Source organism: Rhipicephalus microplus, chromosome 6 (genome assembly GCF_043290135.1).
Source record: "Rhipicephalus microplus isolate Deutch F79 chromosome 6, USDA_Rmic, whole genome shotgun sequence".
Lineage (NCBI taxonomy): Eukaryota > Metazoa > Arthropoda > Arachnida > Ixodida > Ixodidae > Rhipicephalus > Rhipicephalus microplus.
The window spans coordinates 90,748,933-90,770,836 of NC_134705.1; the positions used below are offsets into that span (position 1 = coordinate 90,748,933).

A 21,904-nucleotide genomic window follows, 5' to 3' on the forward strand; every position below is an offset into this window, starting at 1 on the left:
CATAAGAGAGGTGACTGTCATCAAGCGCGCACTGCAACAACGACGCCAACACTTTGACCGCCTGCAGAACCACACGGCAGTAAGTGCTGCAGCTCAGAACACTGCCGTATGCGAAATTTCCCTGCGACAAATGATTGGGAAATAGTGCCTGAGGAACTTTGGGCCCTCTCCGTTCGCCTTGCCCAACCGCCAGTCGCATCTGTTGCCGAAATCGTCAGCCAGGAGTTGAGGCAAGCCATTACACCACCCGCGCCAAGCCCTGAGCCACATCCAGTGAGCTACGCTGATGTGGTCCGTCGCCATGCACCGACATTTGTGGCGCCACACTTCCAGCCACGACCCGCTGCCGTATCTTGGTGGCAACGGGATTCTACAAGACGACCACCAGTTTGCCGAACTGACTTATGGCGCATGGCCGACCGTCGACCTATTTGCTTCCGCTGCGGAGAACCCGGTCACATTGCCCGCTACTGCCGTCATGGCGATTCCGGGTTCGGGAACTTTTCTCCTCCCGCTGCTTTCCGCTCCGAAGACTGTCGTGCCCACAATGCCGATCAACTATCGCCTGCCCAAGCAACTCCACCGCGTCGCTGGCGATCTTCATCACCTGCGCGTCCTCATGACTTCTCTCAGAGCTACGCGGACGTCACCAGAGGCCGTTCGCCTCGCCCGCGCCGGGGAAACTAACTGATGCAACCTCGGGGGCAAGGTTGCCAATCGTCCAGACACTGAAAAGTTCCCCCAATCATCGCAAGAAGGTATGACAACTACGACGACGAATACTAATGCCGATAAAGTTGTACGTGCCGATCTGAGCGTTCTTATTGACGGACATCACGTTACAGCACTGGTTGACACTGGCGCCGACTTCTCAATCATGCGACAAGAGCTCGCCGACCGCCTTAGAAGGTCAAGACACCGTGGACAGGGCCGCACATAAGGAGTGCTGGTTGTCAGCTGATGACTCCCACGGGTAAATGCACCACTAGACTTCGCATCGGGGATTCTAGATTCGTGGCCACTTTCGTTCTGTTGCCAGACTGCTGTAAAGAGTTAATTTTGGGCATGGATTTTCTTCAAGATCATGGCGCTGTTATCAACATCCCTCAACGTATGGTGACGTTTTGCGCACATCCGTATGCCGATAACAGCAGCGAAGAACCACGCGGCCGTTTGCGAATAGCCGACGATGTGACACTCCCACCGAGATCCTGCTGCCTTGTGTCGGTGTCCAGTGGGTGTCCTTGCTATAAAGATGTGATGGCGGAGCACATATTCGCTCTGTTGTTCACGCAAGGCGTTTCCATCGAGAGGGGCGTCCTGGCGCTTACTGGTGGACAGGCAGAAGTGCTCCTCACGAACTTCAGCAAGGAGTGCCGTCAAATCCAGAAGGGTACCGCAATTGCCTACTACGACGATGTAGACCAAGCCAGAGATTGTTTTGCCTTGCAACCAGGTGACGCGGCTGTCCCCGCCTCGACAACTTTGTCGGTGGACATCTGCTCTACGCTACCGCCCTCTGATAGGAAGTGCCTGCTTTAACTTATACACCAATTCGAAGACTGCTTTTCGCGTACGTCAAAGGTCCAACAAACATCATTGACCAAGCACCGCATTATTACTGAAGACAACACGCTACCGATTCGGCAGAACCCCTACCGTGTGGCTCCGAAAGAGCGCGAGGAGATTCAGAAGCAAGTACACAAGATGCTCGCAGTGACGTCATACAACCTTCGAAAAGTCCTTGGGCGTCCCCCGTGGTTTTGGTCAAGAAAAAAGATGGCAGCTTGCGCTACTGTATTGATTATCGCAAGTTGAACCAAGTCACAAAGAAAGACGTCTATCCACTGCCCCGCATAGACTATTCACTCGATCGGCTGCGTCATGCGCACTATTTCTCTTCTATGGACCTCTGAAGCGGCTACTGGCAGATAGAAGTCGACGAGAGAGATTGTGAAAAAACGGCCTTGCCTACACCGCCGAGCTTTTGGAGTCGGTTCTCTGACTCAGCGGTACAGCTCACCGGAGAACAACTGCATACCATTTGCAGACAAATGGACTGACGGAGCGCCTCAATAGGACCCTCACAGACATGATCAGCATGTACGTTGACACGGAACATAAAAACTGGGATAAGATATTGCCGTACGTGACCTTTGCCTATAATACCGCTCGACAAGAAATCACTGGAATGACGCCGTTCAGGCTGATCAACGGTCGCGAAGTCACGACAGCGTTGGACGCCATGTTGCCGCATGAGTTTGACGACATCCATGTAGACGCCGAAGAGTTTACTCAGCGCGTTGAAGAAGCCAGACAGCTCGCGCATGTGCGCATCTGTCATCAACAGCATCAAGGTGCACAACGGTACGACCCCCAACACAAGTTTATAAACTACACACCAGGCGACAAGGTCTGGGTCTGGATTCCGATGCGTCGACGTGGACTGTTGGAAAAACTGCTAAGGTAATTTGGTCCATACAGCGTCACGCAACGCTTGAACGACGTAAATTATGAAGTTGTTCCCAACACTGACTGTAGTTCTAAGCGCCAAAAGCATTTACCCGAAGTCGTACACGACGTGCGTATGAAACCGTATTTATCCAGTTGACGGGACCACTTCATACGCCTGGTAGAGCGCCTAAGTTGCTCATCGGGACGATGCCTCTTTCGGAGGGGGGCAAATGTCACGTGCTCGTCAAAAAGAAAGAAAATGGCAGTTGTGCATGTGCCATGAAGTACAAGGAAATGGATGAAAAAGAAGAACTCTCTTGCACGTTCTATTAAAAGAACCGACCTGCTTCTGGTGTCTCAATCTCTGCGGCAAGACCTCTGTTTTGACGTCGTGACAATATGACAAATAGAGTGTGGCCCACAACGCAACATCACTTGCAACCTATCACACGCCCACCAACACGGAAAAGGAAATCGCACGTTCAACCAGGGAAGTGCCGGCCAAACCTACTCAACTCATAGCAGACAAGCAGAAGCTGCAGTGGCACATCAGTTCCCTCACTTCCGCCAAGCAAAAATCAACGTCACACACAATGTTGCTAATAATTCTGGCAATGGAGGTGAGTATTTGGAGACAAGCTATAAAAGAATTTGCGAAACTCTCAAGCCTGCAGTATGGTATCAATGGTGGCATCATCAGAATGAACGTAACAAATGAATTTCACTGAGATTCATTGACCTCAAAAAATCGCCGATGTTGGCCTTCAAGGGAAAATATGCTACTTGAAGACACTTTTTTTATATTCACCCCAGAGCAATAAAACACCTGAGCAGTTGATAGAATATGTCATGCTGATTTCAAATATATAATTAGTTTTGTTGTAAGTTGCATACTTCTAGGTTTGCAATATGACAAAGTGAAAACCTTAAGTCTTTTTTCATCACTAAACTTATTATTTTTGACCATTGATAGTTCGTAATGTTTTGAATCAAATGTTGAATGCAGAAAACTAATTAAAAAGTGCATACAAAATATGTAATAGATGTGCAAAGTTCTAACTAGAAAAGTCCAAATTTCTCTTACCCTAGTAAAGATTTACATGGAACTTTTTTTATTATATGATAAAAATATTGAAATTTTAACAAGATAACTGCATTTCTCGTACTTTTTAAAAAATCTGGACAAAATTTTATGCAGATCTAAGTACCAAAAGTAAAAGGAGGGGCACACTGAAAAAAAAATGGCTAAGTTTTGTTTTGAGAAAAACGAGTCTTATTAAAATTGAATGTTTATTTATGAAAGATGTCAATAAATGCAATGAAATTAGCAAACATAAAAGAACAATCCTTCTTGTATGGGCCCCTGTCACTGAAATGTGCCAGCACCTTAAGTTTGTCCCTCACAGCTCTTCTGAACTGACTCCTCGCAGACATTTTACTCACAGACAGGGCCATGAAATGCTTGCCAAACTTCTTCCACTCTATCTAGCAGGGCCTTGTGCTGGCTGCAAGCTAGGCAGAAGTTCGACAAGACCTCGAAATCTAAACAAAGTCCAGTGTCGAGGGACACAACAGAGCTGATGCCATTGTGGCTTTTGTGGCTGTGTTTGTGCCACATACTGTCATACATAACTGCCCTGCCGTCCCCCCCAACTTCCCTCACTGTGAGCTCCCTAGACCTCGCAAGATTGGCGCATATGGCATCCATTACCACATCACTGACTTTCCGGCTGATGACTGTCATGCATGCTAGAGAACTATGAACGTGGCATGCTAGTACCTCGCACATCGGCCGCTGACACACCAAGCACCATGAGCAAGAAGATATCATCATCATAATAATAATTATTATCATCATGGCTGAGGCTTGGATGAGTAAAGACGTGTTTTTTTTGTGCCTCGGTATCGTCTCCAAGGTGTTCCTGATCAGCCGCCGCCAGAACCCTGCAATACATATTGTCGAAGGTGGAACTTTTCTGAATCGTGCGATTCCTAATATCAATGTTATGTGTTGTCCACCAGATCGCCTTTAGTCTGCCAACACGAATGAACTGCCCATGGCGAGTGTAATACTTCTTATTTGCCTTTATTACCTTTATAGAGTCGGTCATCATGTCATCAGAGTTGCTAATACTAAAGAATCTAGAAATGAAAAGCTGTACTCTATCAGTATACTTAGTACTGTGACACTGAAGCTGATCGCCTGGGTGACTAGCATGCATAAAGGCCCTTTAAAGGGTAATGATATTTTTTTTTTTATCGATATAATGGAGCTGTTTTTGCAAGATATATACAAGCGCCCTCGAGAATGGGATGAACGTGCGCTACACACAATGCCCCTTTGCTCCTGCGTGGAAAGGAGCACTGCTTTGTGGCTTTTCATCGAAACTGACCAGTAGACCCTTGCTGCACAATGGTCACCTCGGGTGACCATTGTGCAGCATTGGTCACTTCGGGGGACAATGTGTTTAAAGAGACATCAAAGTGAAGTAATGAATTGACTCTATCGTCATTGATTTCACCACAATATCATAAATAGTAGAGAATAATATTAAGGTAAAAGTTTCATATTTGAATTTTGCTTTGAAACTTTAGCATGTGACATCACGGATTTGGAAGTGCAGTTTTCGTATTTTATAAGCATTGGCTCAACGAAATGGCCTGAAAGTTTACCTGATATATGTCTGTTGTCCTCTCGGAAGACAATGTACTTCATTTTTACTTATAGGAACTATGTAGGGGGCAGTTGACGCTGCAAAGGTGTATGTGGTCATGGTGTAAGGGGCGGAAATTTCAAGGTGGCGTCGCCACCTGCATCTTTTTTTCCCCATTTTCTCGCTTATCAAAAGTGTTCTTGCAGCAAGTGTCGTGTTCTTGCTATTGCAAAAGGTAAATTTAGTAATATTAGAAAAATCTTTTGCTTCTTATACAATCTCCTTATACACACCATAGTTGAGAGTAAAGTTTTTTTTCCAAGATTTCGTTAATGGTAAAATACTGTTAATTAGGGTTGTTAGATGAACCTGGAAAAAATACGAACTGCTGAAGCATAAACGCTCTGGCTTGATGAAACTTCTTATTGCAAGGATGTTTTTGGTACATTTATGTTTTAGTATATACATCCATGTGTTTATCTTTATGTACGATATGTATTACTCGGCATAAGAGCTTTTGTGAATTGCGATATGGTTTCTACATCTATTTATTAAACGTCATGAACTTTATTCTTTATGTTCATTGTGTTTATTTTTGTGGAAGTTGTGGTAGCAACTGTAAGGTTTTTTAGTGCTGTACTTATAACCGAATGCCCAAACATGCACTGTTATTCCAAAGTGAGGTCTTTCTTTTTTTTTTTTTAGAAAGTCTCAAACTACAACTATGATGAAAAGAAGTTCTTCTATCCTTGCTCTGAAGCACTGATGAGGTACAAAGTTATTGTGGCAACATCCGCATGTGCTGGCAGGTAAGCAAATTTAACCCCCTGACATGATCTTTGTCTCTTTTTGTGGTACCCTGTAGCTATGTCTCAATGCAAGTATTGTCCAGTGGCATTCGTTTTATCAAGAGCACTGAAGAGCAAGGGAGGGGGGGGGAGGGAGAAGGGAATCACCAAAATTTACTGAAGTGGTTGCTTAGGCGTGTTGGTACAACACATTCGAAGAAAAGGGAGCAAAAAACAGTGCTCCATATGCGTCTTTTTTTGTCTGGTTTCTCGTTTTTCACGCTGTTCCCTTCCAAGATGTACTGAAGGAAACTCGTATAAGAACTTATTAAATGGTGGAAAAGGGTTGCATATAGTTGTCTACGAAAAAATTTGGATGCTTTGGCAGAATGCTGTGCTGTGTTTTTAGTGATATTTTGCACTTATTCATTGGCCGGATGCAGAGCTGAGGTTTTCAATGAAGAGAGCAACTCACGAAAGCCACTCATGTTTAATTTTTGTATGATATTGGAACAAAAATTAAGTGCATAAATTTTAGTGGACTAAATTTTATTACATACTCACCCAAGCAGCTTGCACTGATGCACAGTTTGCACTTAGCTCTAATAAATAAATGTGCAGTCTTGTTTATTGCTCAATAGTGCCATTTTGCTCGAACAATGTGCCTCGTTAAAAGAGCCCTATATAACACTATTTAAAGGGGTCCTGCAACACTTTTTGAGCATGATGAAAAAATGGTGCAGATCGGTAGTACAGGCTCCCGACAACACGCGAGACAAATATTATAGTGCAGCCCGCCGCCTGGAATTCACAAAAAATTATCGAAGTCAGCTTAAAATTGCTCTCTCTTCTCTCAACGAATGATGGAAGATGCTCTAGACTCACTCATAGAAAGCTCATCTATCAGCCATTGGCTGATTTGAACATGGTGCGCTCGGTTGTTACAGAGATCGCCGTGGGAGGCCACAACTTGTCCACGCGTGCGCGCGCGATCACACTAAAAAAGTTGCGCATTCGAGGAAAAAAAAAATGCTCAAAGTCAGAAGGCACGCGTGACGTTTTTCTTTGCCCCTGTCATTCCTCCCTGCTTAGCTTCTAGCACTTTCGTCGGGATGAGAGAAGAGAGAATGTAATTGCCGCATGCGACAAATTTTTGTAACTCCACTCGCACTGGACGGATTCTTAAAAATTTTGCGGCGTTGAATTCGTGAGGCAATAAGCTCTTCCAGTGGATTCGTGCTATGATTACTTGAAAAAGTGTTTCAGGGCCCCTTTAAATGGTAAAAATTCAACTAATGGTTATTAGTGTTATCGGAAAGTTCTGCTGAATATCTTGTATTTGCTCATGCAATTGTGGTAATAGTCTCACTGTAATGCGATAGTCTCACTCTAAAGGATGATGGCCAGCTTAAAATTCCTGCCGTTCTTCAGCTCACATTTTAACAGATGTTTGTGACAAACTATAGCTGTCCTCAGGCTTTTGTCAAACATTGCTGACACTCACTTTTTTTTTTCAAAATTTAATGAACCACAGTTAGATAAACACAGGATAGAGCAGTGCACAAAGAAATAGACACTATAAGGTTTATTGCAGTTTCTATTTTTTCATGAAAAGTGGGAAGCTGAGAGGCATGCTGAAAGGTTAAGCTGAGTACTGCAAAAAGAATTATTGTGCTTTTTTGATGCATAGATGTATAATCACAATGCAAAGGCACTTTGATATCACTCCCTGTGTCTGGCAATTCTGTATGCGTACTCTTCTCACAAACGGATAATGTGCGCATTGTATGTGTAGAAATGCAGCAGATGTCTACCTCGGTGGTACAGTGGTTACAATGCTCGACTGCTGACCCAGAAATTGTAGGTTCAATTCTGGTTGTGGCCATTCCATTTCAGTGGAGCCCAAATGCTGGAGGCCTATGTACTGTGCAATGTCGGAGCATATTACAGAACACCAGTCAGTCGAAATTTCCAGAGCCCTTCACTATGGCGTACCTCATAATAATTTAATGTTGTTTTGACACATAAAACTCCAGATATTATTATTAATAGAAATGCAGCTGTCGGTTCTTTTTCACTGAGGTTAAATGATGGATTGCTGATGCAAGCGGAACTTAGGGATGAGACAGCCTCTGCCTCGACAATCTCTCTTGTGAGCTTGTCATGTATTTTTTTTATCACAGTACATGCATTGAAGAGCATAGTTACAATGTAAAAAATAGACAGGGTGGATGGCTAGCCATTCACTGTAAGTCCTGTGGCTGCGCACCGCTCTTTAATACATGTACTGTAATCAAGAATATACATGACAAGCTCGTAAGACAAATTGTTGAGTCTTAGGCTATCTCATCCCTGGTTTCCATGTGCGTCAGCACTCCATCGCTTAACCTCAGTAAAAAAGAACTGCCCTTTCTAACAAATTAGTTTTTTGTGCATCATAAGTCATGTGGTTTTTCTTGAGTGATATAAGTAGTTGAGAGTGGCAATAGAACATTAGACGGTTATAGTTTACTGTTAGCGTGATATAGATGGTTAAGGGAGTGACGTTACTGTGTAGCAGACGTTTGTTGTGGACAGCATCTTATAGTTTAGCGGGATAGCGTTCACATGGTTTACCTGCCCCAGCTGGGATGGTGGCGGCACCTATAGGAGGGTTGAGAAGTAAGAACAATGCAAAGGAAAAGAAAACGAGAATGTCCTTGTGTGTCATCGCGTCAAGCATTGTTACAATTTCATTTAAGTAATAATAAAAGTAAATATGAATCGCGCACCAATAGCGAATTGTTTACATCGATTTTGTAGTTAGGCCTAGGCACGTTCGAAATGGGAAGCTATCTCAAGAACTACGCAAACTTATCTGTAATGTTTGGTTGTCAAAGCTAACTGAAGGCAAGCGAAGCCACTTTAAACAGCCGTTTGCTGCAAACAATATGAATCTTTCAACAACTACACCAAAATCACTTCGAAACGGACGTCCAAGAGAGTCATCATGTATCACGTACACTACGTACACCTACGCTAACACAGTAACCTTAAATCTTAAAAATAGCGCACATACGGTAAGCGATATAAGTAACCTACACATCTGCGCACATGCACTTTTGATCCCGCTATCACGGTACGCCCGCTATAGCGATTCGCCCGGTATCCCGTAAGCCCGGTATACTATAGCTGTCTATTATGTTGGAAGTTAGCGCCTGTTGTGTGTGTATTCTTCTTGTGGCCCCATTCATTCAGCATCATTTTTCTCGTCATCTATATATGTCTTGATTTCGAAATTTGAATGTCATTTTTCATAATTATTTGGGCTCACTGTGATTAGATAGAAAACCACTGTTTCTGCAACCCTAATTTCAAGTTTCTTAAAATGTCGCGTTCCGAGTGTCTATAGCTGAGTGATAGAGGCTGCAAAAAAAAAAATTGTACCAGCAGAAGTTAATGGCAGTTTGATGGTTGTTGGATCATGTGAGCAAAATCACTGAAACTTGCATGGCCACTTGCAAAAAGTATAAAAGAATTGGGAGCATGAGGATGCATTAATGGGCAAAGCTTCTTGGCTTACAACATGCTTGTGTACTATGAAGTCTTGGTTTGGAAGACCTTTATTAGGCCCGAGGAACCGGCAGCCCACAGCCGAGATGAACGAACCAAGATGATGATGCTACGTGACAACGATGAGGATGCATGAGCAACACATGATAATGATGATAATGTACAGATGAAGAGGATTGGTATACTAAATGCCCACACTAATTCCCCCAACGTGAAAGCGGCCAGCCTGGCCGCGGCAAGTCAAGGGGACAAAGAACGTCGCATGAAGGGCTTCATATCGGAGACATGGACGACCTCAGTAGTTCGATAACGGCGATCTGCTGGGGCTACAAGTGGCGTCACGCGATAATTCACTGGTGAAGTTTCTTCAAGAACTGTGTACGGCCCGATAAACCGTGGCTGGAATTTGTCGCACAAACCAGGTGTGCGAATAGGCATCAAAAGGAGCACTTCGTCTCCAGGTTGAAAGGATACAGCACGATGCGATTCATCATGTCTTGCTGTCGGGCTTCAATGTTTATACGAGCACGTTGGCGGCTCTCTGCGAGTCGTAAAACGTATTCCTCTGAAGAGGATGGAGATGAATCCACGTGGCAGGTAAAGAAAGAGATGTCCAGGAAAGAAGTAGGGGAGTGTCCATAAACTAGGTAAAATGGTGAGTAGCCGGTTGTCCGCTGAATAGCCGTATTGTAGGCGAAAGTGACGAATGGTAGAGCTACATTCCAGTTCTTGTGGTCTGGTTGAATGTAGGCGGCGATCATGTCAGCAAGAGTGCGGTTGAATCGCTCAGTGAGGCCGTTAGTTTGGGGATGATAACTAGAGGCAGTTTTGTGAGTGTTGCCAGAGGCGCGAAGAAGTTCAGTCACTAGTTGTGAAAGGAAGGCCCTTTCATGGTCACTGAGCAATACACATGGAGCACCATGACGCAGTATAATGGCTCGGAGGATGAAATCGGGAATTTCAGAAGCTGAATTGGTAGTGACGGATGCCGTCTCGATGTAGCGCGTCAAATGGTCAACGGCTGTTACTATCCATCGGTTTCCAGCAGCACTGACTGGAAGGGGGCCATAAAGATCGATGCCTACAGCTTCGGATGGTGTGGCTGGGCACGGAAGAGGCTGTAGTGTTCCGGCTGGAGCAGACGTGGGTAGTTTTCTACATTGGTAGGTAGTGCAGGACCCAACGTACCGAGCTACACTAGTGGTAATACCTGGCCAATAAAACCGACTTCGAAGGCGATCGTAGGTTTTGTAGTAACCCAGGTGACCAGCCGTTGGATGGTCATGAAGTGTTCTGAGGACTTCGGACCGAAGCGATCGGGGTAGAACGGGAACCCAGCGCTGACCGTCAGGATGGTAAATTTTTCGGTACAGCACCGAGTTGTCCAGCTTAAACTGCGAGAGTTGGCGACGGAGCCTCGCATTAGGTGGACGGGAACTGCCAGTGAGGTAGCCTATAATACGTGGACAGTGTGGGTCAGCCAGCTGTCGAGAAGAAAAATCGTGCGGGTTGTTTGAAGGCAGCTGGTCCATAGAGGCGAGAGAGGAAACCGCGGTAGACGTGGACTCCGAGGGTGTGTTGTGCAAAGTGATTGCGGAAATGCTGAGGGGAGCCGCTGGTAGTGGGCAGCGAGAAAGAGCATCGGCGGCGCTATGCTTTCTGCCACATTTGTATACGATGTCAAAATCATACTCTTGTAGGCGTAGAATCCAGCAGCCGAGGCGTCCCGACAAGTTCTTGAGTGTCGAAAGCCAACATAAAGCGTGGTGGTCGGTCACAATGGTGAAATGGCGGCCGTGAAGATAGGGTCAAAATTTCTGCACTGACCAAACGATGGCGAGGCACTTCTTTTCGGTGATCGTGTTCCCCTCAGCTGCGGAGAGGACGTGGCTGGCGTACGCAACGACTCGCTCTCGCGAAGAGTTGTCGCGCTGGAGGAGCACAGCTCCTAAACCGTGGCCGCTAGCGTCTGTATGGAGGAAGGTCGGTACACCATCGTGAAAATGAGAAAGTACAGGATCGGTCGTGAGGGCACTCTTCAACCTGTAGAAAGCCGATTCACATTCCTGAGACCACTGAAGGGGCGTACCAGAACCAAGTAGCTTATGGAGTGGTGCGGCTATGGAGGCAAAGTTTTGTATGAATCGCCGAAAGTAAGAGGCGAGACCAAGGAAACTTCGCAAAACATTTCGGCTTGTCAGGGCGAAGAAAGTGAAGCACCGCAGCAGTTTTCTCAGGGTCTGGACGAATTCCGTCCTTGCTCATAACACGACCGAGGACTTCGATAGATCTGCTGGTGAAATGGCACTTGATGTTAATTTGAAGACCAGCGCCCGCAAGGCAAGTCAGGACCTCGTCCAAGCGTTGCAGATGTTGAGGAAATGTCGATGAAAAGACAACAATGTCATCGATGTAACATAGGCAAGTCTTCCATTTCAGGCCACGCAGCACGGCGTCAATTAAGCGCTCAAAAGTTGCGGGCGCATTGCATAGACCAAACGGCATAACATTGAATTCGTATAGGCCGTCCGGGGTTGCAAATGCAGTTTTTTCTTTGTCATCTTCGTGCATGGGGATTTGCTAATAGCCGGAACGCAAGTCGAGGCTTGAAAAGAATTCAGCCCCTTGTAAGGAATCGAGGGCGTCGTCGATACGTGGCATGGGGTATATGTCCTTCCTAGTGATCTTATTGAGTGCTCGGTAATTGACGCAAAATCGTACGGAACCGTCTTTTTGACGCACCAGAATCACTGGAGACGACCAAGGACTGGTTGAGGGTCGGATTATCTCCCGTTGCAGCATATCGTCTACGTTTTCCTCAATGATTTTTCGTTCGGCTAGGGAGACTCGGTACGGACGACGATGCACAATGGATGTTCCGTCTGTCTGAATACGATGTGCTGTAGCAGTTGTCTGACTCAGGCTGGATGAATGAACGTCAACAGAGTTTGCATGCTTTTGCAACAAATCAAGCAACTGCTGCTTCTGCGAGTCTGTCAAGTCCTTGTTGATGGCTGCTGTAAAGGCCGATGAAGCAGCATGATCTCCAGGATGGCCTTTAGAGGAGGCAGGGGTAAGAGGCACGACGCACACAGGCTCCAGATCGGCAACGCAGGCGACAGTAGTGCCCCGCGGCAGTAAAATTTTATCTGGTGTGGTGTTCGTAGCAGCGAGGACAGCTGATCCATTGTTGAAGCGAGCCACACCTGATGCGAGAGCTATGCCTTTATTAAGGCAACGGGGCGATGGAGTGACCAAAATGTCACCAGAGTCGACGTCGTTGGACAAAACTGTGACTAATTGATGTTCATTTGGGGGTAACTCGATGTGTACAGCAGCGATGAGTCGAAGTGGCCTGTAGGTTTCGTCACTAAGCAAGTAGTCTGTGTCAGTAAGATGGACGTCACGTTGTGCACAACAAATAGCCGCGGAAGCAGATGAAAGAAAGTCCCAGCCTAAAATGAGTTCGTGGGAGCACGGGGATAGCACAGCGCATTGTATATGATGAAGAATGTCGTCGATTAGCACACGGGCAGTACAGAGAGCGGAAGGGCGAATCATTGTTCCCTGGGCTGTAACCAGTGTTGGTCCATCATAAGGCGTCGTGACTTTTCGAAGACGGGTACACAAATCAGCACGAATAATAGAAAACCCAGCCCCAGTGTCCACCAAAGCATTAACGTCCACTCCCTCAACTGTGACTGCAATCATATTGTAAGGGCGCGCTGGAGGAATTGGAGTACTGTGTTGGAATGCAGTTTGTCCGCCAAAAACTGCATCGCTTAGTTTTCCGGACGCCGATCAGAAGCGAGGGAAGCAGGCTGAAGAGGAGAAGAGGAGCGACGGTAGGGCGATGGTGAACGGCGTCGGGTTGATCGATGACTACTGCGCAGTTCCCCGGATGCTGGCGGAGATGGAGACCGACGCGGCGGTGACGAATAACGGCGACCCTGGTACAAGGCTCCTGCGGTATAGTCTCGTTCGCGTATGTCGTACCCTCGGCGCTCATCTTGCTGGCGCTTGCGGCAAACGTGTGAATTGTGACCACGATAGCCGCAATAATAGCACGTAGGGGGAGTCGATAGATAAGGAGGGTAGTAGCATGTGTTAGATGCACCGGGAGAGAGAGCAGTGAGAGGGACAGATGATGGCTCAGGCGGTGAGGATTGAAAGCTCGTGGGAAAGCTTCTGGGAGGTGCGGCAGCAACCGACGCGTACGTTCGTGGCAGCGACGTCGAGCTGACGATGCCTGATGGTGCGGCGACGGCATGCGAGAACGATGGGAGAGTACGAGCGACAGTGGGCTGCAGGTGGGTCATATGGGTCATGGACGTGAGCTCCTCGCTGATGACATCCCACAATGACATTGAAGAAGACTGAATGGGACACACTGAAGGTAGTGTGAATCCCATTGATTCGAATTTTTCGCGTATAATCACCCTTATTGTGTCTCGTAGGTTTGGATCCGCCGTAATACGGGCCGCGTCACTGTCCGGTTGTAGGCGCATAGACACAAGTTCTTCAAGGCGCTGACAGGTTGTCGCAACGTCAGCAACGGTAGCCGGATTCTGGATTGCAAGGGCATTGAATGCGACGGGTGCAATCCCCTTAAGAAGCTGGCATACCTTGTCTGACTCTGTCATTGGGGTGTCAACCCGGCGGCAAAGTGAAAGGAGATCCTCGATGTAGGATGTATACGACTCCCCGATGTGCTGTTTCCGAGCCGCGAGAGCTTTCTTTGCGAGAGCTGAACGAACAGCCGGTGTGCCAAAGACATGGCAAAGCTGATCTCTTAAGGCTGACCAGTCGGGGATGTTGATGAAGTGGTTGAGGAACCACGTCTTCGCGACACCCGTGAGGTAGAATGACACGTGAGCGAGTTTGTAGGTGTTATCCCACCGGTTAGCAGCGCCGACACGTTCGAAATCGTCCAGCCATTCCTCCACATCTTCCCCGCGCATACCAGCGAAGGAATGGGGCTCACGCTGGAGGCTGTTAATAACGTGAAAAGGCGCGGCGCCCAGTGGCGGAGTGGGAACGGCTGCAGCACCGACCTCTTCTTGGTGCGACATATTTCCGGACACCTGGCCCAAGCGGCGACCTGAACGTAGCTCCAGGGGTAGACTGGTCGAGAGGATGACGGGGGATCTAACAGCACGCTCCACCACGTATGAAGTCTTGGCTTGGAAGACCTTTATTAGGCCCGAGGAACCGGCAGCCGACAGCTTAGATGAACGAACCAAGATGATGATGCTACGTGACAATGATGAGGATGCATGAGCAACACATGATAATGATGATAATGTACAGATGAAGAGGATTGGTATACTAAATGCCCACAGTACTTATAATAAAAAGATAAGGTGTTGGAAGTACAAGTCCTTAAAGAGCCTCCAACATGGCACGACTATGAATTTCGGTTGTCCACTGAAAACAGTAAGGCTTTCAGGGGGAGCATTCCTCTGATAGAACTTGTCAAATTCCTTCATTAATAGATTAGTTAGAAGAAAAAATTGACTGTTCCCTTATCATGCTGTCAGTAGGGGAGAGCCACCATTAGCAGACACCCTCCTTTGCCTAAGCTGATGTGAACCGATGTACTTTTCCTTTACTCTCCCATGTAGGAGAGGTGAAGGAGCATGTCATAATAGCAAGATGATTCTTTTTGTGTTGCACATGCTCGAAGTGGCAGCGCTGTGCACTCCACATGGGGTGATAGGCTGAAGTCACATGCCATGGTCAGTGACGTCCTAAGTATTGCATATGGCTTTCACTCTCCACACGAACCATGGTTTTCTAAAAAGAAGACATACACTGTTTTCAAATTTTCACATTTCTCGTGCCATGCAACAACTTTGTACTTTGCATGCAGGATCACCACGAATCATTTACAACCACACTTGTTTGTTTGCATTGCCCAAGTCTTATAAGGCCCCCTTTAATGCTGGCAAAGCTGAACCTCATACTTTGCGTGGGTAGTGCACCTGATACAGATTTATTTCTTGCCAGAAGAGAACCTTGGAGCACCATCTTTTAATGTGCACTGTCGCTGTTAGCTTCCTTACAGCATGAGCAGGAAGTCTTACATTCAGTATGCAATTGCAGAAGAGTTCTTTATGTGCTGGTTTTCTGCTGCAGGCTGGTGACAGCTGACTTTGCATTGAACCACTTCACGCACATCTTCGTGGATGAGGCAGGACAGTCTTTGGAGCCAGAATGCCTCATTCCCGTCATGGGGCTCATGTCACCCTGGAACCCCAAAAAGTTTGGTCCAGGTGGCCATTTCATTCTAGCTGGAGATCCCCAACAGCTGGGACCCGTCATTCGGAGCCGGCTGGCAAAACAATTTAACCTTGGTACGAACAGGCATGGACACATTTTATCTTCTGAGCTTGCTGCTGAAGCTTACCACGAATTCATTGGAGGTAATGTAAATTACCTAGAAGAAAACAGCACAGGCAACTCTTAGCAACAGTATTGTGCAACAACAGAACAATGTACAATATGCTGGCTTACTGTGAGTTACACAAGTTTCGCCAGTTTAAAAAAAAAGTTTTTTTCATCACGAAACCTGCTTTGCCACACAGTATATACTTTGGCTATTTGCTTTTGCAGCAGTGTATGAATGGATGCATAAGCACTGGTTTACTTTGTGGTCACTTAAGTGGATGCAAAATTACAGTGGTACGATAGACTCTCAGTCTATTGTACCACTTGTGGGACTTTGTGGTCACTTATGTGGATGCAAAAATACAGTGGTACAATAGACTCTCAGTAAACGGAACCTGAAGGGACCGGGAAAATACGTTCCAGTTAACAGGAGTTCTGTTTACTGAGAGGTGAACATGGGTGCCGAATACAAGCCCGAAACCGAAAATTGCAGAGGCGATAGTTCCATTTCAGCAGTAGTTCCGTTTAACAGATTTTCGTTTACTGAGAGTACCGTATTTACTCGCGTAATCCTCACACTCTCATAATTCTCGCACCCCCCACATCGCCCAGCAAAAATACAATTTCTTTTTTTTCCTCGAGTAATTATCGCACCTTCGAAAACTGCCGCAAAAATGCCGTCTGCTCGTTTCAACCACTGATGATGATAGCGCGCCATCTGGCGCCATCTCTTAACCGTCAAGCGTACTATTGCACAGAAGTTCAATCCAAGTCAAGCCGAAGTGGCCAGTGGGCGTTGCGGCGTGTTTTGTATGTTGTGTCGGTAATCTTGTCACGTTATGAGGCGATACTAAAGCTACACGGCTGCTTTCAAGTTGCAAGTTATAGATCATGCACTAAACAATGGTAACAGGGCCGCTGGTAGGCCCTTCGGAGTCTAAGAGTTTTGTGTTCGCTACTGGTGACGGCAGCTGAAAGCCATTAAGACACGTTGGTATGGTGGCTAGAGTTGGGAGGTGACACCAACAGGAACTCGGAGCCGCTCCTCCGTTTCGAGCAGCACGGCGTTTGCGCTGTCGGCGGAATGGTGATGCTAGTTACGCGTGCTGCGCCTTGAGCGCGCGGACCTTTCAAAGATGCATGATTCAGATAAATTGGCGATTCAGATAACTCACTATGACGATGGCTGATAGAATGCCATTTCAAGCATTAAAAGAAATTGGCTGCTGCTGCGAGACTTCTGTGACGTTGAATCTGCGTAACTAAAAGCTTTCGTTCGCATATCCTTGCGGTGTTTTGGAGTGCAAGGCAACGGCTTTCTTAAAAAAAAATATTAGCTAAGTTCTGGGGGAGGAAAATAAAACAAATATTTGTTGCACATCATATTATTAGTAATAACTATTGCACATCATAGAATATAGCGTAAAATAATGAAAAAATACGCACATTTACATAGGCTCGGGAGTAGTTAAAAACATTGAAACATTGCACACAGACAGCGCATCGCTTGGCACTAAGTAATGAGAGGCATACAATCACTTTCCACTCGGCAAAAAAACAAAAAAAAACAATAGAGCTTAAGGTTACAATATCAAACTCAGAGCACACGTCTAAGCTTCAGCAATTTCATTCTTTCCTGCTTAGCGTTTTGCTTGCTGTTCTGAGCTTTGACATGAAAGTGGAGCCTAGTAAGAACATAGAACTTGATAATTTTGTTTGTGGGGGACAAGCTGTGGTCAGGGCAGCCAACAAGTGTAAGCTTTCTTAGCTGCAAGAAGGGAAGCAAGTCCATGATGCTGTCAGGTTTGACTTCTATCACACTGAAGCAGTGGGTAAAAGTGTTCTCGAGAGTGGTCACGAGTTCATTGAGCTTGGCTGATGGGTACAGCAAGCCTCCTCCGTCAACAGTAGCCGTGAGGGATGCTGCAGCTGGAGATAGATCGTTCTTGACTTGTAGGAGCTGCTGGCTGCACTCTGCACATTTAGTGCTTGCAACACTTTTTTTGCCACATATCCAGCCATGTAGAATATCAGTCTGGCATCGCTGCTTTGCACGACCATGTCTGCATGCTCGGTGCCGTGGCCGTATTCATTGAGCACTTGATGTGCTTCAGCAAGGTTTCCTATGTCAAGAAGCTCGTCTAACTTCCTCCAAGGAGTGAGGTCCTTTCCGTTGTCAGCTCCCAGCAGACTTCTCAGTAGTCCAGAGGACATATTGCTTCCTTTCGGTGGTTTTGCCAAATTCTGGAAGCTCAAAGTGTTGATCGAGATTAAGAACTGTGAGGCAATCGGATGATCATTGCATCCAGACATTTGTCGGACGATTCCAAACAGCCTCTCCAGGGGGTCCTGACTCAAGCGGCATGTCATCATATATCTGAAGTTCAACTTCACTGTCAGGTAGCTGAGAAGGTGTAGCGTGCTTGATAAGGTAACACGAAGCCCCCTCGCCTGTACTGCGGCTTAGAAAACCTCCGGAGCCAGCAGCTGTTTCCCAATCGTCCAGGTAAGTCAAGAAGTTTTGAATGCACTTCTCGTGCGTCCCTCCAGGCTTAAGTGCACCTGAGCTGCACCTTGAAGTCATGGCCTCAATGAGCCTTCTCATTCTTTCCACAAAGCTGACTGTCACTGCTGTGCTCCCATGCTTTTCTTCGATGGTTGCATTGTACAAGAAAAGGCCTCTGAGGACTTCGTCACTGTAAAGCCGCACTGCTTAATTTACCCTCATTTTCTCAAAGCCATTGGGATGCACGACCGATTTGCTAATATGAGGCATGGCTTTGAGAGTCGTGTCATGGTGTTCATCAAGCTTCCGGGCACAGTCAATAGCGTCAACACTGGCATGGCCTTCTGACAGTTTCACGCCCGTTCGAACAAAAGTGTTCCTCACAGATTTAAGAAAGTGTGGGAAGTCAGAGATGAAGTGCAGAAAACGTTCTGGGTCTGTAGGGTGCTGCCTTCTACAGACTGTGTTTCCTTTCCTGTCGTGTATGCCGAATGAGTGCCACATGCTTCTGTTCCACGCAGCTCCATCAGTGGTGATAAAGTCTATGTGTAGACCGGCGTTTTCGCACATGACTACTGCTTCGAGGATTATTTTGCCTAACGTCTCAGACTTCACATTGCTGCGTGATGCCAACACCCCAATAAAATGGTGCCACGTGCCTGTAAAAGGCACGAACGATACTACAAGGCCATAGTCACATGCTATGGAGCGTTCACTCTTTGGTGTGAACTTTCCAAGGTCCACAAAACCGTCAATAGTGCCATCGGGTCCCAAGCTCAAGTGTTCAAATAGCTTAATCTCATCAATTAACAGCCCACCATGGCGCTGGAACAAGTCCATAAATTTTGTTTTTTCCGCCACAGCAGCAAACACTTTTTCGCTCAGGCTGAACCCACTCCTGTAACGCTTGAGATAACGACGTAGTGATGTTCGAGAAGGCAACACCATGATGTTGTTTTTGCGTATGTGCTCATAGAGGCGTGGGCTTTTCATGGACATAATTAGGCACTCTAGAGCCCATTCACTTTCATACTTCATTTCTTTTGTGAATTTTCTTTTAGACCCTGCAAAGCACGCCTTGACTTGTTGCTGTTGCTTAATGGGTAGGGCCTTCACCGCTTCTTCAAATGCTGCAGAGTCATTCTGTGCATTTTTTTCTTTCATTTGTTTGATGAGTGATTTAGCCTGCAGGTCACTCAGGCGACTCCTTTTTGCTTGCGCTGTTCGCAGCTTAAGCCTGTATGAAAGCTTTTGGGACTGGGCCACATTTTTGCCTTTTCTTCGCCTGTGGGACTCTCGATTCAGGAGCAGTCTTCGGAGGTGCTTGCATTGTGGGCAGTCTTTTTCTGGTGTTGGAGCAACCCTTGGCAAGATGGGCTGAAGGTTCTTTCATCAAAAGTCTTCTCCTTGTACTTTAAATTTACTCCAAATTCACCAGTTTTACCAAACCCTCTGCATGGTATCATGAAGTCGACGTCGCGAAGCAACTCTTTTGCCATTTCGATGTCGGTAATGTCAAGGGTCTTTATTTTTGTGTCTTGCACAAAAGCTGTCGCTTGAAGTTTGTTTTTATTTGGTGTCATTAGCACATACTTGTCAAAAGTCAACTTGTCACCATCTAGTGCGCACACTGCAAACACCGTGGCATCGTCAGCTCCAGCAATTAGATGTCGAGCCCAGTAAGCGCTGGGAAGACCACACTTGTGGACGTCAGGAATTGCAGGCACATTCGGAACAGGTACTTGGTGACTGTCGCTTTCTGTGCTGTACGAGCCAGCTGTCTTCTCGCAAGCAGACGTGCTTGGTTCCTGACGTTGAATTTTCTATGGCAGGCTGCACGTGGATGTTCTTGGCGTCTTTTTCTTCGGCACTTTCTTTGAAAGATACGCAGGAACATTTGGGAATATGGTTGGCACTGTGTCAGATTTCAGCACCGGTTTCCTTCGGGGAATCTGAACAGTTTCGTTGTTTATCACATGCGTGTAAAAACGCTCAATAAACTGCTCGTCGAAATGAAGCTCACAGAGCGCCGCCTTTGCGTCCAACGACTTGTAGGCACCGGGTACGGCTCGTCGCCAGGCTTCGAAGAGGGCAGGGTCTTTGGGAACAGAGAAGAGAGAAGCACGCTGACCTTGCTCCCTCGATGACACATAGTCGCTCGTGCAGCCAGGAGCGAAGCAATGGCGTTGCTTCGCTTTCGTAGTGCTGGAGTTCATCCTAAGCTCGGCACTCACACTGTCGTGTCAGCAACTAAATACATTTTGCCAAAAGCGAGACAACAATGCGGGAAACTGCACACGCCCAGACACACTTTCAGAGGTGAACCGGCGAGCCTAGAGGTGAGCCGACGAAAGAACGCGGAGCGCGCGCTATGCCCGCATCACTACGCCGACAGCAGTGCCGTGGTGGCCGTCGCGGCAGCGCTTGAAAAGGAGGATCACGCGTGCTCGGCGAATATGCGGGCGCTTTCGTCACCTCCCAATTCTAGCCACCATAGCGTTGGGCCTGCCATGTGCCTTAAACTGGGATTGATGGTGAACTTTATTTCTTCAGAAGAAAACTGAGGACGATTTTGTTAAATAGCCATCAGCCCAATACTGACGTCCTACGCTTACATTTTGAGGGCTCCTGTTGAGCGACAAAAGTTATCGCTATGTCCGCAACGTCCACAAGCTTTGCGAATGGTATTCTAATTCTCGACTATTTGCTTCCACTTTTTGTGTCTCAAATAAATTTGTCTTGTGTTAAAGCTCTGCTTTTATTGTTAAGGTAAGTTTTAATTAGTACTTCTTAAAGCTTGCTGTTAGTTGCTGGGGGGAGAATCCCGATTTGCGGCCACTTCGTTTTCTTTTTCGCTCTGTACATTTTCGTGGAAAGTTTTTCCCGCGTAATTCTCGCAGCCCCCAACTTTGCATCGGTTTTCCGGCAAAGAAAGTGCGAGGATTATGCGAGTAATTACGGTATACTGTATAAGCTAACCATAAAATGTCTTTCTTTGCACATGTAAAATTAAATTGTCTTTATTGGCTATCATTTGGCAGATGCTGGTGTATGCAGCTCCAGTTAGGTCTGTTCTGCATGTGTACCACCTTGTGACGTCAACTTTATAGTAGCAAATACATAATGAAGATGAGGGGTGGGCTGTAGTTACTGATATCTCACCCCACTTAGTTTTGTAAGTCTCAACAGAAGAAATCAGTTTGAATTGCCCAGTGTTTACTCAATACGGTAGTGACTCAAAAAGTTTTTGCTTTTTACAGTCAGCAGCTGGTTAACTTTATTATGTTAGGACCTCATTTATATTTTTTCAAGAAACAGCTGCAACAATGGGAATTGGACAAAGGAGAGAACTAGGACAAGCACTGTCCTTGTTTACTACTTTGTCCATTGTCTGCTGTTGCTATGTTTCTTAAAAATGGATTACCAATTAGCCTATTCTCACTCCTTGCCTAATCAACTCTCCCTGTGATTCTCTCTTTCGAAGGTTGCACATTACTGAGGACTAATGCAAGATTGCTCCCATATTTAGTGTATATTGAAATAATGTTATGTGGTCTAGA

The 21,904-nt window shown here is 46.4% G+C and overlaps 1 protein-coding gene across 4 annotated transcripts in view; it reads left to right on the forward strand.

The window, feature by feature from the left end:
- Window positions 1–21,904, forward strand: part of LOC119167487 (helicase MOV-10) — a 172,302-nt gene that overhangs the window by 101,850 nt on the left and 48,548 nt on the right. For all 4 annotated transcript variants that reach the window (XM_037418970.2, XM_037418971.2, XM_037418968.2 and 1 more), the window contains 2 exons: window positions 5,814–5,917; window positions 15,587–15,804. In XM_037418970.2, the coding sequence (XP_037274867.1) occupies window positions 5,814–5,917; window positions 15,587–15,804 (322 nt within the window). The remainder of the gene's footprint in view (window positions 1–5,813; window positions 5,918–15,586; window positions 15,805–21,904) is intronic.